Consider the following 16,641-nt stretch of genomic DNA (forward strand, 5'->3'; position numbering starts at 1 on the left):
TTTTATCCCCATTCTAAAGCTGGCTCAGCAAAAGCACTCTGCAGCATTTCATCTACACTCAAAACAATAAATCCATGTAGATTCATTCAGAAAGATCTCCTGATTCACAGCATTGTTACTTGAACAAAAAACTCCATCCCTCACCTCACACATGTTGTAGGAATTATGCAAATGTTTTACCTTTGCATTGTAACTAATGTTCACATAAATTCACAATGTTCATCTCCTGAGAGATTCTACACCATTAATTTTGCACACTGGTGTTTTGGTCTCCTGTAGGAGAACATTGTCCTGATATCTTAAACCTTTCCTTTGCAAATGCACACAGAAGGAATATATAATGACATGCACATACAAACTTGGCTTTACCTTTCCTTGTGGTCACTGTGAAAGAGCTGATAAATCACACTTCCATTTAGTTACATACCCATCCCACTTTAATACCCTTTACAATTACTAAAGTGCAGTTAAAGATTGTTGGTGTTTCCATTACAAATGCTGGTTTATGTAGTTTAGAAGTTGATCATAACATATATTTCTACTAGGATTTTTACCAATTGTTCAAAAGCTCCCATGCAATTGGCTTGCAGTCAAAGTAGTGAGACGAATGTTTCCAAGTTTCAAATTATTTTAGATCACAAATAACTTTAGAATAGCAGTAATTATTAATAGAAGCCATCAACAACACATTCTGTCACTCTCTTTTACCCCTAAAAATTTAGGAAAATACTTATTAGAATTATTCTAATCCCCCAAATCATTGGGAAGTATTTTCAGTTGTTATTATCTTGCCTGGTTTTGCTGCCAAATAAAGTAACAAGTGTTTGGGGCTATTTCATGGATTTTCAAAGTCGTCAGTATAGTGTTCACTGGGAAGAACAGCCAAAATAGATACTATTTCCTCTGTAAACAAAGACAAATTCTTTGCATTCTTTTGTGCCCATAACATTATTCCAAATCAAACACCTTAGCAGCCAAGGATGCAGGAACATTCAGCCTTTTATATAATTCATAATCGTGTATTTGAATTGCTGACCTTTGCATGATCCTGCTTTGGTTTGTTTTCCAGACTTTCTGCCGTGGTTTTGTGCTCTATAAAAGCAATACTTTTTGCAGGTCTGTTTCATAATTCTTGGGAAAATCAAGTTCCAAGAAAATCCTGTTGTTGCACATGAAGCAGAAAATGCTGCTGTGCAGGCAAGGTCACCCTGCCAGCCCTTTGGATAGGACTGAAGTGGCCATAGATGTCTCAGGAGCAGTGGCAGCTGGGTGTTCCCAAAGTGCCACTGAGCCAGGAGAGGACAGGAGGGGTGAGGGACAGCAGGACAGGAGTTTCCCAGCACACAGTCCCCCAGGCCAGGGGTGTAGAGCAGCTCCAGAGGCAGCCATGGGGTCAGGCACAGCCTGCAGAGCTCGCCTGGAGCAGGGAAGCTGTGCCTCGGATGGGAAGCTGCAGGCAGAGGCTGGCAGCAGAGCAGGGCCCAGGAGCCCCTGGCAGCACTGCTCCCCAGTTAAAGCTCCCAGAGCTCCTGGGCACACCTGACAGCTCCATGTGCACGTCTGAATGCCTTCTGGAAAGCTAATGGCAGCAGCTGCTCGTATTTAGGGAACCAAATCCCCTCCCCCCCGATTCATAGGGCCTTTTGATGACTTCATCTTTTGCATCTGAGCACTTTTTGTGCTTAACCAGTTTTACTGATAGTGGTTACATCTAAACCATGACCTTGCTGTTGGCAATAGAAAAACAAAAAAAAAAACCACAACAACTCTGGAGTTATAACTGCTTCTTTTCCTAGTTAAGGGAAGAGAAGACAGGTCATGTAAGAATGTTCATTTTTCTCCAGCAGAGAGGAATAATGGCACTGTAGCTTACAGCTTTGTAAGTGAAATATGAATGATGGGGGCATGTAGTCCCTTCTGAGCAACTAAAGCTGATATGTAGTTTATTGCTCTCCTGAGATTACCCTGAAGTATGATCAGGGTTATACCAATTCAGTGGTGCTCCTCCATAAGCAAAGCAATAAAAAGAATAGGGAAATTTTTCTTCCCCCCACTTTGGGAATCATCCTCTTTTGTACAAGTATGAAACTGGAACCATCAAAATCAGAAAACTGAATGGTTAAATCATTCATTTCCTGAAACCAAGGAAGATTGAAAGGTATTAGTTCAACTGTAATTCTTAGATAACTAAATCTTCATTTGTTTTCATCCATTTTAATACATAATCATGTGTAGTTTCTACCAAAGCTACTATGGCTATCATGTATCAGTATCAATTCCAAAATTCAGTTCTCCCTCGTGTCCTTTTGACAGGATAGACGTATTTCTTCTCATTATTCTTTATTAATTAAACCCAAGGATTTTAGATTAAGAATAGAGATGAAAAATGAGAAAGCACAGACACAAGCTGTGAAAAACAGTAACTTTCTACCTCTACTATCCTCATACCATGGTTAAAAACCCCCACATATTCTGCACAGAATTTTGCGCTTTCAGTGGTGAGACATAATCAACTAGGCTTACCCATGTGGATGCTAGGATAAATTACTGCCTATTTGCAGGAAAGGAATCACCATCCATTCTTTGGCTGTGTGCTGGGCAGAACTCTGAGTTATAGCTACATCTTCTTGTAGAAACTCTGAAGACTGCCTGCAGTTTGATTAGAACGGGCTTGGCTTTGAACTGCCTGTTGTGCAGAAAAAACAGAAATTATATGAAGGCAAACAATCTAAAAATTCTACTGGAAATTTTCAGTATCTCCATTACTCCCCTATTAATTTACTCTCTGATAACTTAATAAAAGTGGTCTGATAAAAAATCAAGTGTCATTTCAATTGTGCTTCTAATAGGCATTTCTAAGACAAGTCAAGATGGAGATGTCTGCCTTTAGAAACTACTCTCACTTGGTCAATGTTTATTTCCTTGTATTGCTGGCAGTACAATTAATCACAACATTGTTTCAACTTTGCACCAGAGATCTTTGTATTAATGTTTGTCATTTTATGACCATAATTTTGACACAGTAAGATATGCTTAAGTCTTGTACTTGTCTACAGTGATTTATTTTGTCTTAGCTTAAGAATGTGCTTTGGTAGATAAGTGCAAACCAGTTTTATTTTCATGCTATCAAAGCATCTGCCTTGTCTTGATAGTATCCTAAGATAGTTTTACTACTACAGCAAATGTTGAATTAGTGTCACTTCTAAACAAAGAAATTACTATGAATATCTTATTTCTAAGAACAGTAGCTGTTTTTCATATCAGGTGTGTTTGTAGATTCAAAGCACCGAAGAAGCCTGATCAACACTGACACATATTCACAGTAGTAAAACATTTTAAAGCCATTTGGCAGTAATGTAAATGGTAACAATAAATTAAATTCTAAACATTAGAATAAAATAAGTAAAATGAGTACTTCTAATTGGAAGACAGGCAGGGGAAGAAATCTCAGCAACAAAACCTTCAACTCGGTTATTACTCACTGGTTATCCAAATGAGTAAGATACTTAAGCTATAAAAACTTGAAGTATTGTCATGTGCTGTGCAGCACGAACTGTAACAGCAGTAGCTGTAACCTTTCAGGAGAAGCCTGACTACTGTTTTGCCCATGCCCTTTTATCCTCTTACCTGACATCTATGCTATATGGGTGAGATCTCAAGAGTCAGTGGAATTCCACGTAGAGATCTTCAGTATACAACAAGTATATATTGTATTTTCAAGATTTTTTTTCCAAATAGTGAAGATATTCATTGCTTACTGTCGCAATTTGAAATATTTTGATTGCAATCATATATTCAACTGGAACATGCAACTGGGTTCAACTGGAAACAATTTCACATCTTTGCATTCAAATGAGACTAAGTCTTTTGCATTCCCCAATTCCACTTCTGCCTATTTGAAAAAATGTGGGGAAAATATTGCTAATGCTGTCACAACTGCAGATGTTTTCTTGCTATATGTGTATGTGCAGATGCTGACATTCTTACTAGGCATTCACACAAGCTTCATTCACTGCAATTTATTTTATATTTTGGGAGTATTTTTACCATTTATTGATTAAATGATCACAGATTTAGAGAATAATGCATGTTAGTTACAGACTTCTCATAGTATTCACAGGAACTAATTCTGCATTTGACAAGAAATCGCTTGTGCTTGGTCTGGATTTACTGTACTTATTTATGCAGCGAGACGAAACCTCCCAATTTTTTCATGGCATTTCAATGTGCTGCTCAGTGTCTATATACAGACAGCCACTGCATATGTTGGAGCTACCTATAAACATCATTACTGAAAACATGGGTTTCACTATGCTGGCTTTTTACTCGCTTATGCACAGACAATATTCTGTTAGCATGTATGCTGAAATCTTCCTCATTCATGAGTTCAAGTTAATATTCTTTACTAAATCAGAAGGACCAAGGAAACAAATGCATTAGAGAAAAAACAGCCAAGAATAATTTTTTCAGCCATTAGACCTGCATGCTCTCAAAATTATGAACAATAGATGGAATCCAAGGTCAAAAATTCAGTAGTGCCAGTAACAAAAACCACTGACAAACAGTATGGAAAATTCACTGCAGCAGAAGTCAGGGCAAAGCTTGCATCAGTGCTTTAGAAAAGACAAATATGTTGTGTAATATATTCAGAGCTGTCAACCCAGCAACCTGTCCAGGGACCGTGATACTCATGATCTGGGAGACAAAAAGGAGGAAAGTGAAGGGATGGTTTTAAAGAGAGAGGGAGAGAGAAGTCTGTAACAAATGATGCCACAAAAGGTGCACACTGAAGGAAAACAGTGATAGAAGCAAACGTAGGAAATGTTGTTTGAAATTTAAGCCTTAAGAATTCAAGAAAGGAAGCAAGGACCTCTAATAAATTTTTTTCTTTCTGTGACTTTATCATTAATGTCTTTATGTTGTTCCCACAAAGGAAATTTCATCATAAATCCAGATTTTGATGCAGAAAGAGAATACCATCTATCCCAGCTCAAAAAATGTGTCAATAGCCTGTCCCACCTGAACAAGATGCTACTGTAGGCAAGCTGTACAAAAATTAAGGTAGTACAAAGAAAGTAGAAATTTATTTTCTTCCCTCTTGGATGGCCTTTGAAAAGACAGGAGTGTAGAAGAAACTGTATTTAAGCTCTGTAGCATCTTCTTGTTGTGTCTGGGCATCAGGCAGACCTAAAGCCCTGGGCATGTGCTCTGCAGCTGCCCACAGAGCAACAGAAGGTCCTTAAGCCAAGAGCACACGGCTGTGCCTGAGGTGCCCTCCAGACGGGAGAGAGCAATGCCTGCATTTCTTCTCTCCGTTGCTGCCTCAGAACTAATATCAGCCAGAGCTGTCTAACTCTTTTCTTTCAAGAAGCTGCAAAGATATTAAAGCTGAGTTTTGGAGAGACTCGGGAATTTTCATGTATTATTCAGATTTGAACATTTAAGAGGAAAGTAGTAATTTGTCAAACAGCTGTGTTACTCACAATATTTAATTTAATACGCAATATAAATTCTGTGAAACATTAGCACATCTATGACAGGCTAATACTATCCCTTGAGCCAGCTCAAAGATAGGTATTTTCCCCTTGTTTTCCTTTTTTATTCCATTCCCAAATTCATTAACATTGCAATTAAAGATCAAGAATAGTTTGTGACATATGGCAAGGCATGTTGTGCCTTCTTTTATGTCTTCTTTGTGAAGTGTTTGAAGTATGCTATAACTGGACCATAGTTAGATTGCAAATTCATGAATTATAACTTTAAAACAATTTCCTTTCGTTTACTTTAAATATTTTGCTTCATGCAGTAGCACATATCTGGAGACTGTGCTCAGAAACATCCCTCAAAAAGGCCTGCAGAGCTCTCCAAAACAAATGAGATACCTGTTTTGGTTTTTAAGTGACCAGTTTGGTGTCCTGGCTTCTAATTAAGGAAGATCTGCCAGCAAACTCACAGCTAGTTCAGCCACACAGGTCTTAATAGTCTTCAATGCGATGACTTCAGAATTAGGTCTTTTACTTGTGTCACTTCTCCATGTTTCATTCTTTGATCAGAACTTGGTACCTGATGCCATTCAGATAATAATTAGTCAATATTAACGTTCTGAAAGTAATCATGACCACACTTTCAGAAAGGTGAAAATGGTATTAGAGTTGGTCAGAATAAAATTAAAATAAAATAAAATTTAAATGAAATTAAAATTGGCAAAAAATAACGGGATTTCATAACTCTTCAAGATTCTTTTTTCTATAACTTCCAGCTCAAAATTGCTATCAACATGATACATATATGTGCATACATGTCTGTGTGCAAGAGAAAGAGACACAAGCATAAAATTAGGAAAGCTGTGTTAATAAGATCAACAATTCCAGAATTTTCAGCTATTTTGCTGAGAACAATAAAAGGTACCTGCTTTCCTGTGGGCAAACATTCCTGTAAGAATAATGATGAAGCTTTTGATCCATCCCTTCTTTAATCACATTTCAAAAGCTTCCTAATGAGAAATAAATGGTCTGATTTAGAAATCAGCATCTGATCTGTAACATTGTATCCAGAATTCTGTAGATAGCAGTGTTTTGTAGATGGCAGAATTTTGTGTCAGGCAGAACAGCCAGCAAAACACCTCTTCAGCCCCTCATCTCCAGCCACCTGTAACTACAGAGCAGATCTGGGCTAAGGACCTCTTCAAATAACAGGCTGTAGTCAGCAAAATAAATTTGAAAATAGGAAAGATATTTGTATTATAATACATTTTTAAAAATACGGTTTACTTAATACTTGAGAAAATTTGGATAAATTATTTCAGGCAAAATGTGAAGCGAAATATCTCCTCTGCTGTTTAACAAGTGGTATTTAATGAACTGTGGACTCCCACTGAGTTTGTCAAGGCAAACAAGGGTCTGTATTGATGGGCAGATATTTCACAATTTTCACTGCCTGAACTGTAGGAAGCATCCCAGCAATGAGTAGTCTAGAACAGATCCAGTAGCTGTACCATCAGATAAAGTACTTTGATTTTGCATATTTAGATGACTAAATATATATAAACTAAATAATAAAGTCAACTTCAAAAATACATAGCCTCAGTTATAAGAGATGTAATGCAAATATTGACTGTATTAAAATACAGTTAATTTTTCCTGCCTGTTACCATGGTATTTTCTGGGTTTTTAACCTGATCACATTTATTTGGTGGGGACTTACTGTTTCTTACACATTTTTTCTAATGTATGTGTAGAACATTAAAATTCAGACATAGAATCACCAACAAAATGTGTTGTTGTACCTTACTGTTCAATTTTTTCCATTGCAATTCAGAAACTGGACAAGAACATTAAATCCATAGCTCTTAGTAAAAAAACCCTGATTGCTAAAGGAATTACTAAGAAAATTAATGATTTACTGGTCCCTCTTAACTGCATCTACAAGTTTCCAACATACTGCATTATTTGGCCCACTTGGATGCAGAACATCAGAAAGCAGTTGTTGGAGAGACCTTCTAGGGTGAGAAAATTATTTTTCTGAAAGCAAGCCAGGGCAGATAAGATTACCAGTGAGGTTAGTGATGCACAAAATTGTACAGATTTATGTACAACTAAACCACTTAAGAACCTGGACAATTTCACTTGTAGTTCTCATTATATTTGGACTGCTTTTAAAAGTAATTAAATATTTGCAAAACTGTATTTCTTTGTAGCAATAAACAGTAATATTTAAGATAAAGTTAACAATACTTTCTCTGTTCTGAATTATTTAGAGTATTTTCAGGCTAAGGTATACATAAATATCACATGATGTTGAGTCTGCTTCTTACCCAAATAATCTTTTCCCTAATTCTCTAAGTTAAAATTTTTACAGTTAGCTTCTACCTAGATCATAGGTGCAAGTTCTTTACTAAAATTGCCTCTCTGTGGAAGGCAGAGCTGTAATCCAACACATCTCATAGTAGTGGTATCATCTGAAATAAAACACAGATTGACACATTTAATTAGTATGTTGTTCATACCTCTGCATTTTTACCCATGAAATATTTGAATTGATATTAAGCAATACAAAGTAAAGTTGTCAGCTTTTCAAATACTATAACATTATGCAGGTCTAAAAGTTTTGCCTGTATTATTGTCTCTTAACTCCCTTGTCAAATCTGATTTCTGAAGTTATTATCAGGGTACAATATCTAAGATATCTGAGATAGTTTTAAGATGCCATGTACCAAAGTAGCAAATCTAATCAGGAAGAAATATTTGATCTATAATGGAAATAACATTATCTTTTATTTCCAGATGTCTGTACCATATAATCCCCATCCAACAGCATGCTGAATTTCCTGCCTGTGCTTGCCTTATCTTTTTTGCATAGTTTTTTCAGATCATTAATACATGCAGTTCTTGACTATAAAACCTTGCCCTCTCATGCAATTCTTTTTACTTCAGCAAAGCCATATTGCATTTTTAACCACTGTGCGTGGTTTCCAAAAGCTCTAGATGCATTGCCCCTTTCAAATAACACACACCACCTACAGTTCCAGTTCAGTAATAAAGATGCAGACATTAGCACAAGGCATGTGTTAAAATTCTTATTATTTCATTATTGAATAGTCCTTCATATAAAATTAATCAATACTTTAGTCAGTGGTGTTAAGTGAATTTGATGATTTTCCAAGAATACAGCCTTAAGGGGGGGGAAGAAAAATCCGAGTATTTGAAGAAGCAGAACCCCTTATCATATGTCTCAGGAAGAGGAGGGAGGTGGAGCCTCAGTTCTGGCTCTGGTGCATTTCTGCTGAAATCGAACTTACATCGCTCCCCGTTCTCTCCCCCCTCCCCTGCTATCTTGCAGCCAACGTGTGTGACAACGAGCTCCTGCACTGCCAGAACGGCGGAACCTGCATCAACAACGTGCGCTGCCAGTGCCCGCCGGCCTACACGGGCATCCTGTGCGAGAAGCTGCGCTGCGAGCGGGAGCCGGGCGGCTGCGGCCGCAGCTCGGCCCCGGGGCGGGCGGCGCCCGGGCCCGGCCTGCGGCTGCTGCCGCTGCTGCTGCCCGCGCTGCTCGCGGCCCGGCCGCCGCACGGCCGCTGAGGCCTCGGGCCCCGCCTCGGACTGTGCGCGGCCCTGCGCCGCCTGGAAACCGGACACGGGCCCGGCGTTCGCCGCTGGAATCCCACAGGGGAAAAAAAAAAAAAAAAAAGAGTAAAAATATCCACATCCAAACTAGGAAGGCCGAACTGAACTAAGCCATATCGCTCAGCCACGGACAGGGCTGCGAGTGGAGACTGCTCCCCTCGGACTCGAGGCACGTCGGCAGCCGCCTGTCTGTCGGATCCATCGGCTGCGGGACTGACGCGGCTTTGACAGCCGCGGAGCGGAAGAGAATTCCAACAGCATTCGCTACTCCTCTCTGGTGCGCTCCTGTGCCTCCGCCCGGTGTGTGGACTGACCAAACCAAGGCATTCTTTGCTGTCAGTGCATTGTGGCTATAAGGAAATCTGTAAAAGCTGCCATATTGGCCTGCTTCAGTCCCCAAATCCTTTCCAACCTGTGCTTTAGTGAACGTTGCTCTGTAACCCTTGTTGGTTGAAAGATTTCTTTGTCTGATGTTAGTGATGCACATGTGTAACAGCCCCCTCAATAAAACTCAAGCCAGTCATATCCTTGTATACCTTAGCAGCACTGCATCAGTAAGATGCTGTGTTCACCTACTGTACAAGAGTGGCTATAGGACAAAAAGTGTATTTATCCTTTTGTATTCAAATGAAGTTATTTTTCTTGAAATAATGTACAATGTAGATTTTTTGTATTATTGCCTATTTGTGTTACCAGACAATTTATTAATGTATTTAATTCTAATCAGGTAAGAGAAAACTATTACTTTTTATTTAGTCCTTTTCTTTTTCCTTTCATTTAATTGTGCAGAGATTTCTCTGTATGGGCAACGTGCTGGCATCAAAGAATATCAGTTTACATATATAACAAGTGTAATAAGATTCCACCAAAGGACATTATAAATGTTTTCTTGTTGCTTTAACACTGGAAGATTTCAAAGAATAAAAATTCCTGCATAAACAGTTCTAGGACGACTTACTGCTCTTTCTTAAGGCCTTTTTAGAAAACAAACAAACAAAAAAAGTTTATGGTTTTACCATTCAGTATCTGGAAGAAAGCCAGATTTAAAAGTGGAAATTACATCATAGCAGTCTTACCTCACTTGAATTTTACTGCTGTTACTGTGCGAACTTTAAATGTTAAGGGCATCATTTCCTCGAGGAACATTTCATCAAATCTGAACCTTGAAAAAAGTATGCAAAGTTGAATAGTTCTCATCTTTGTTCTCTCAATCTCGTACATTATTCCAAAACTAAATTACAAGATCTCATAGAAGCTGGTCTTTAATTCATACCTTTTTTGTGGATTCTGGCAATAAGCAGATATATCTACAGCTTACATTATTTCTCCAAAAGCTTCATTAAAAAGATATGTTTATATATGTATTAATCTGCTTAAGAAACTGCAAAAATAGCAGCAATCACAAAAAAGCACCAAGATTTAACTTTTAATAAAGTCAGATGGAATATTTAGAAAGACTGTCAAAATATACAGCAGCGACTAGATAAAAAGTGCTGCTCCAGCAAATAAAGTTTGTTTCAAGTATCGCCCAAGGTATAATAAATTCTTGTTACTGCCTTTTATTAGGCCAATTACTGAGTGTGACAGAAAAGAATAGCAAGACTAGAGAGGCAAGCCCAAACCACAGCAGTGTTTCAAAGTCCTGGGAAAAAAAAATTCTAAAGGTAGCAGGACTGTGTGAATTCATTTCCTGGCAATTTTCATCATAATGGTTATAAATATTTTACCAACATAATGGCCTAGTGTGGAAAATAATTAATCAGCAAAAGAAAAACTCCTGAGAAAATAAATTCTACCTGGCTGCCTCTTTCAAACGGTGAACAGCAGAATTTAGGGCACTGCTTTCTTGGAGAACCTCTTTCTGCTGAGGAAGCAAGTTTTGCAGGACAGTACCCAGCCTCCAGAAGCGGGTAGGGAAACCAGGTCTTCATTTCTAAAAAGAAATAGGATTCTAAAAGAATACTATGAAGATGCTGATGACATCAAGCTGCTGCCTCGTCAGGCTGTCGCCCTGACCCTCCATCATGTAGCAAGTTTGCTGTTCACACTTGCACTCATTTGTGGGCTAAATAAGGTAAGGCAGAGAGAAATGAAGTGCTCTGCTGGTTGCCAGCCATGCCTGCGTAAGATTGCAGGTGTATTTTAGAAGTATGTTCATGAAATAAACAGAAGAGTACCCTGAGCAGACTCAATGAGGAATATAAATGTTAATACAGGTCGCACACAGAACTGGAGACTACCTAAAAACGGATCCTACTAAGTGGATTTCTGATATTAAGATGGGGAATTAAAATTTTCTTCTATTACCACAGACCAATTCAGATTGTGTAATTATTGCAAAAGAAGTGCTTTAATTGTGGTTCTAAACTCATGGCTTTGTGAAAGTGCTAAGTAAGCATATTATGCTCATTTGGTTAGAGGGGATTCTGCCAGCAGTGCTGAAGAGTATTTGAATATAAGATGACAACTCAGCTACATTTCAATTTCATATACTTGGGATCTTTTAAACCAGGGCAGAGTATATGGCTTTCCACATATTGAGATACCATTTTGTGCATTTTATCCTCCCTCAACTGTTAATAAAATTACAATTTTACACAGGGATACATTCAGTAGAAAGTCTTTGTATCAATCTTGCTTTTCTTCAGCTTCATTATTTTTTCCTCTAAACTCCACAGAACTTTACTAAATGAAAATTTAAGTGTAAGTTTCTGCTACTGTATTCCAAGTATATTTCTAAAATTATATGTGGACCTTTGAGAGAGATTACAGCACTTAGCATTACTTTACCTGCAATTTTTTACTTAACTCAGTGTAAAATGAAGGCAGAACTTGTTCCCCACTTCAGAAGCTGTGAAAAACAACAGATTCCTTTTCCTGAGCATGCAGTAGGATCTCTCCATGATAACATGCAGTCGCAGCATCTGCTTTATTTTTCACCAGAAAATATTGACCCCTTCCAACATATTGAGGTTTCTTGGAATGGCTGTCCTCCCCCTGCAAGTGCCTGTAAAATAACAACACATTCATGATACTGAAAAAGGCCAACCCAGTCCCTAGGCTAGGATTTTGCTTCTGTATCAAAACGCAGCAAAAGAAGTCTATTATGGAATTATCATTTTCTGCCTGATACTTCTTTCCTGGAAGGTTTCTCATCTAAGAACTGACCAGGTTTTACATTGCTGAGTTGTCCAGATTGTAATTCAGAGTACAGTGACCCTAAAACTGGCATTCATCATAGATTTATTCAGTTATATTAGTCCCAGCTGCTTTGCTAAATCAGTCACTCCAAATCATCTTGCTGTTCCTGTGTTTGTACCTCGAGCATTGGTTCTGATCCAGGATCCACATGTGTTTAACATCTGAAATCGGGGCAGTTTGTGACAAGGTGCTGCTCCCTGACAGGAGAACTGCATGTATTTCCACTTCACACCAGACATCTTCATCACAGGGAAATTAAGAGAGGCATCTCTCTTCATGCTGCCTAATTGTTTCAAAAACAAACTATCCAACTGGAAAAAAAAATTTAGTCAGATGCAAATTGACCCCAGATAATGCCCTCAAAAAAATAATTGATCTAATACTTTATTATGACAGAGCCACAGGTGAGAAGTTATTTCATGTAGTGAACAGAAAAAAAAAATAATGTGCAAAAGACTCCTCAAATTTAGAAAGAGTTCTTCTGCTTGCATATAATTTTATACATCTTTCTCATAACTCCAAGACACCAGAGGGATTTGTTATAACCTCATTGGGATTCTAGGTTTATTAAACCATTGAATTAACTAGATTCATCCATGCGTGCAGTTTATTCACCTGTGAGAAATGTGAGTAATATTTTTCATAGAATATGCAAGACCAAATTTTCAGGCAACCTTCAGCCTAGCATTCATATTTGTCCTTGCAAATGCAAAGTTACAGATGTAAATATTAAGACATAATCAATTCATTCCTAAGAAAAACTGTACATTTAATTATTTATGGATGCAAACATTTATCCACTACAATGCAGATCTAGTATTATAAATTAGAAATTTTGTATTAACCAACAATACCTTTCCCACCCTCACAGAGTGTCAAAAAGAAGAGGATATAAGTATATGCAAAACAAACAAGTAGAGAGGCAGCATTTTGCACCATATGGTGCATTTCATTTAATGAAATGAAAGTTCATCACCAGAGCAGTATGTTCACCAAGACACCATTTTGCCATAATATGCGACAGATAAAATTCCAGTACAAAGCATATGCTTCCCTTAATTGTTTTTCTGGCCATCATTATCTATACAGACACAAACATACAGGCAATGAAATACTGCTTAAGACTTTTTAGAGCATCAGACAGCACAGGGAAGACTAATTTATGCAAGTGAGACCTGAACATATTGTAAAGGCTTTGGGCTTGAGTTTCTGCATACATTGCCATCCAGTATTCTTCTCTGAAGAGGACTGGATGAAGATCACACCATGGAATGCAGTGTGTGGGTGTCCCACAGCAGGCAGAGAACCAAAGTGCCAGCCCAGTTCGAGAAAGCACCAGAGCAGGGTGTGGGCCTGGCAGCAGGGGCACGTCTCACACGGAGACATCACTCCCCCATCAAAGCCTTGGCACTGTCTTTGCAGATGTGCTTGTTCCACATCCAGGACACTCCTGAGTACACAGTGCTGCCCAGTGCAGCTGCTGGACACATGCTCAAGTCTACTGGTGTCACTGGAAATACCCTTCTTGTGCTAGAAGCAAACTGTTTTTGAGAAACTGAAGTAATAGCAGTGTTTTCTAGGAGGTGAAAGAGGGTCAGAGGTGGGTTCTGGGGCTATGTTTGTCTGTTAGAGAAAATAGGACTGGTTTGGGATGAGTATTTTCTATTTCTCATATAGTGTAATTTTCACTCAAGTATTCTCTGCAAGTATTTGTGACATCCAAGAACAAATAAGTAAATTCTAATGTTTATATATGTGAACATGAGTTCTCATGAATTAACAAAAAAATTCTCGGACTTCTGATTCAGCTCCATGGAACAAATGGATTTTTTTAAAATAAATTTTTCTGTTTAGGACATTGGTTATTTAGAGATTAACACATTCTCTGCATTCAGAAGTGCAACACCGTTCCTCCACAAAACTGCCTGGTGAGATGTAGATCATTCAGGCCCTTACCCTGACAGTTTGTGTAAGGCATATTCTAAGTTTCCTGGTTTTAAGAAGCCTTGATCTAGCTGATGCTTTCACATCTCTAAGTGGCTGTATTCAACGTTACCTGAACAGATAAATGAAAACACTTCAAGCCTTGTACATCTACTGGGAACATGGCTCACCTTGCGCCTGAAAATAATTCTAGATGCAAAATTAGTGGCTGCTGCCTATATTAGTTGCTTGCAATTGACAATACCAAGAAATCTCCTTCAAAGACTTGGGTCCCTTTGACTAGATTGTACAAACACATTGAAGGAAAAAATGTATTTGCTTGCTATAACTAAATAAACACAAGCCTAAGTCATTCTTACAAGATTCTAATGACACTCAAAGTGAAAGCACTTCCATTTATCACAAGTGAGATACTTCAAAAACCCTCAAAGATACAATGGGGCTAGACTTTTATTCTCTACAGTCTGTAAATGTTCAGATACTTCAGGTATCTCAACAGAGATGAAGAAACTGATTCAGAGAGGTAAATGAAGTTGCTTGAAACAGCCCAAGAAGCAGCTGGCAAAGGCAAGGAACAAATTCACCACGCTCAAGCTTTGCAGCACATTGAATGTGAATAGTGTTACGCTACAGGACTATTGAAAAGTTCTTGGTAACTTTGGTTACAACTACCACTATGTATAGCATTAGAATACACATAACATAATGTTGTTATGCATAACCTATGCCACTGATCAGAAAATACAGCTTCACACCTGCTCATTTTATAATGAGGATCAAACCAAATTTGTTCTCACAAGGAACAAGCAAGACACAGATGTATCCCAAATGGTGTGAAATTATTCCTTGCCTGAACACGTAACTATTCTTTACTTAACTTCATTCTTTCTTCACTTTATTAAGGGTTATCAATACCAAGGTCATAAAAAAGGTAGTATTCCTGTATTGGTATTTTCATGAGAATAAACAACATATAGTGGTTAATAAATTAATGATAACAATCATGTTTTTAACTATCATGATATCTCAAATTATTTGCTATAACTTGATATTAGTCATCTTAATCACAGGAGAATTTAATGTATTTACAAAAATGCACTAAAAATTTAGACAAGTACTAAAATAATTTATTTTATTGTTTACTTGTTGCTGGTTTTACTGACCTTGTGCAAAGTATGTGTATTTCGTTCTTCTTTCAAAACACATGTCCAGCTAAAAGCTATGTATGCCAAAAACCAGTAAGCTAAAACATAACGACAGTCACATTTATAAGTTGAGATTTGCTCATCTAATAGCACTAAAAAGCTTTCACAGGAAATGGAATTCTAATATTAAAATTTTCAGCTTCACAGTGTAGAAACTTAAAAGATTAAACTCAGAAATGAATGTTGGAGCCCACACAGCAGAAACAGGTTACTGAAGATGCAGACCAGCAAGATCAAGAAGAAGTAGAGCCAAAAGTGTTGTTCGTACTACTCGTCAGATACAAATTTTAGCTCAATCCAAACAGAAGTGTATATGAAAGGTACTGGAATCCAGAGGGAAACAAAGCAAAAAGCAAAAGAAGGCCAATTTTATCCAGACTTACAATATCGTACAATGAGGAAAACCCAACACCAGGTGAAGGAAAAGAAAGAGAACATAAGCCATTCCCAGACTAAAAATATGCCAGATCTCAGTGAAAAGCCATGCTCTCATGTCGGCACAGATTTTAGCACTGTAATTGCTGATTTGGAAGTTGCAGAATTGAGCCTCACGCAGACAAGTCTTCACTTGAGGGTTTCCCCTTGTCTGGGTGATACTCTGCTTGCTCACCTGCTGGAAGAGCCCAGGCCCATGAGCCCCTCTGCCTTGTCTTTGCTCCAGCTGTGCACTTGGCACGAGTCTGGCCATCTATCCCAGATGTTCATGAAGCAGATGTTTTTCCTGCACATCACAGGGCTGGCTCAGGCCACAGCACAGTAAGCACAGTGCAGGAGGAATCCCATCCCCTTGCCACGATCTGTGTAACGCCAGCAGTTACATTGGCTCTTTGCCATACACCTCTGAAATCTCTAAAAGTAATTTTTATGAGGACATAGGAAAATAAATGTGTTCAGAAGAGAATATTTTCCTTTCTATTGGCATCTGCAGTCCCCACATACAACAAGGAACTGAAAGGCCCTGGATGCACTGACTCATTTGATGCATGTCTTGTTAACAGCTCTTACCTCTAATTACTGTTGCTTGGAAGGGTGGGAGAAGTGACATGTAGAACACCCTAGTAGTTACATTTATTATACTGCTTTCTTTTGCCATACTCCAGCTTGCTTTCTTCCCTCATGTCAGGGTTTTTTCTATGCCCTCATAAATTATTTTTCTTCCTTTGCTC

At 38.2% G+C, this 16,641-nt stretch overlaps 1 protein-coding gene across 1 annotated transcript in view; it reads left to right on the forward strand.

Moving 5' to 3' along the window:
• The window catches only part of NTNG1 (netrin G1), a 140,432-nt gene extending 131,352 nt beyond the window's left edge, over positions 1 to 9,080 (forward strand). Inside the window, exon 9 of the mRNA XM_041420701.1 lies at positions 8,839 to 9,080. Within this exon, the coding sequence (XP_041276635.1) occupies positions 8,839 to 9,080 (242 nt within the window). The remainder of the gene's footprint in view (positions 1 to 8,838) is intronic.
• Positions 9,081 to 16,641: the final 7,561 nt, after the last annotated feature.

Source organism: Onychostruthus taczanowskii, unplaced genomic scaffold (genome assembly GCF_017590055.1).
Source record: "Onychostruthus taczanowskii isolate IOZ18803 unplaced genomic scaffold, ASM1759005v1 scaffold65, whole genome shotgun sequence".
NCBI lineage: Eukaryota > Metazoa > Chordata > Aves > Passeriformes > Passeridae > Onychostruthus > Onychostruthus taczanowskii.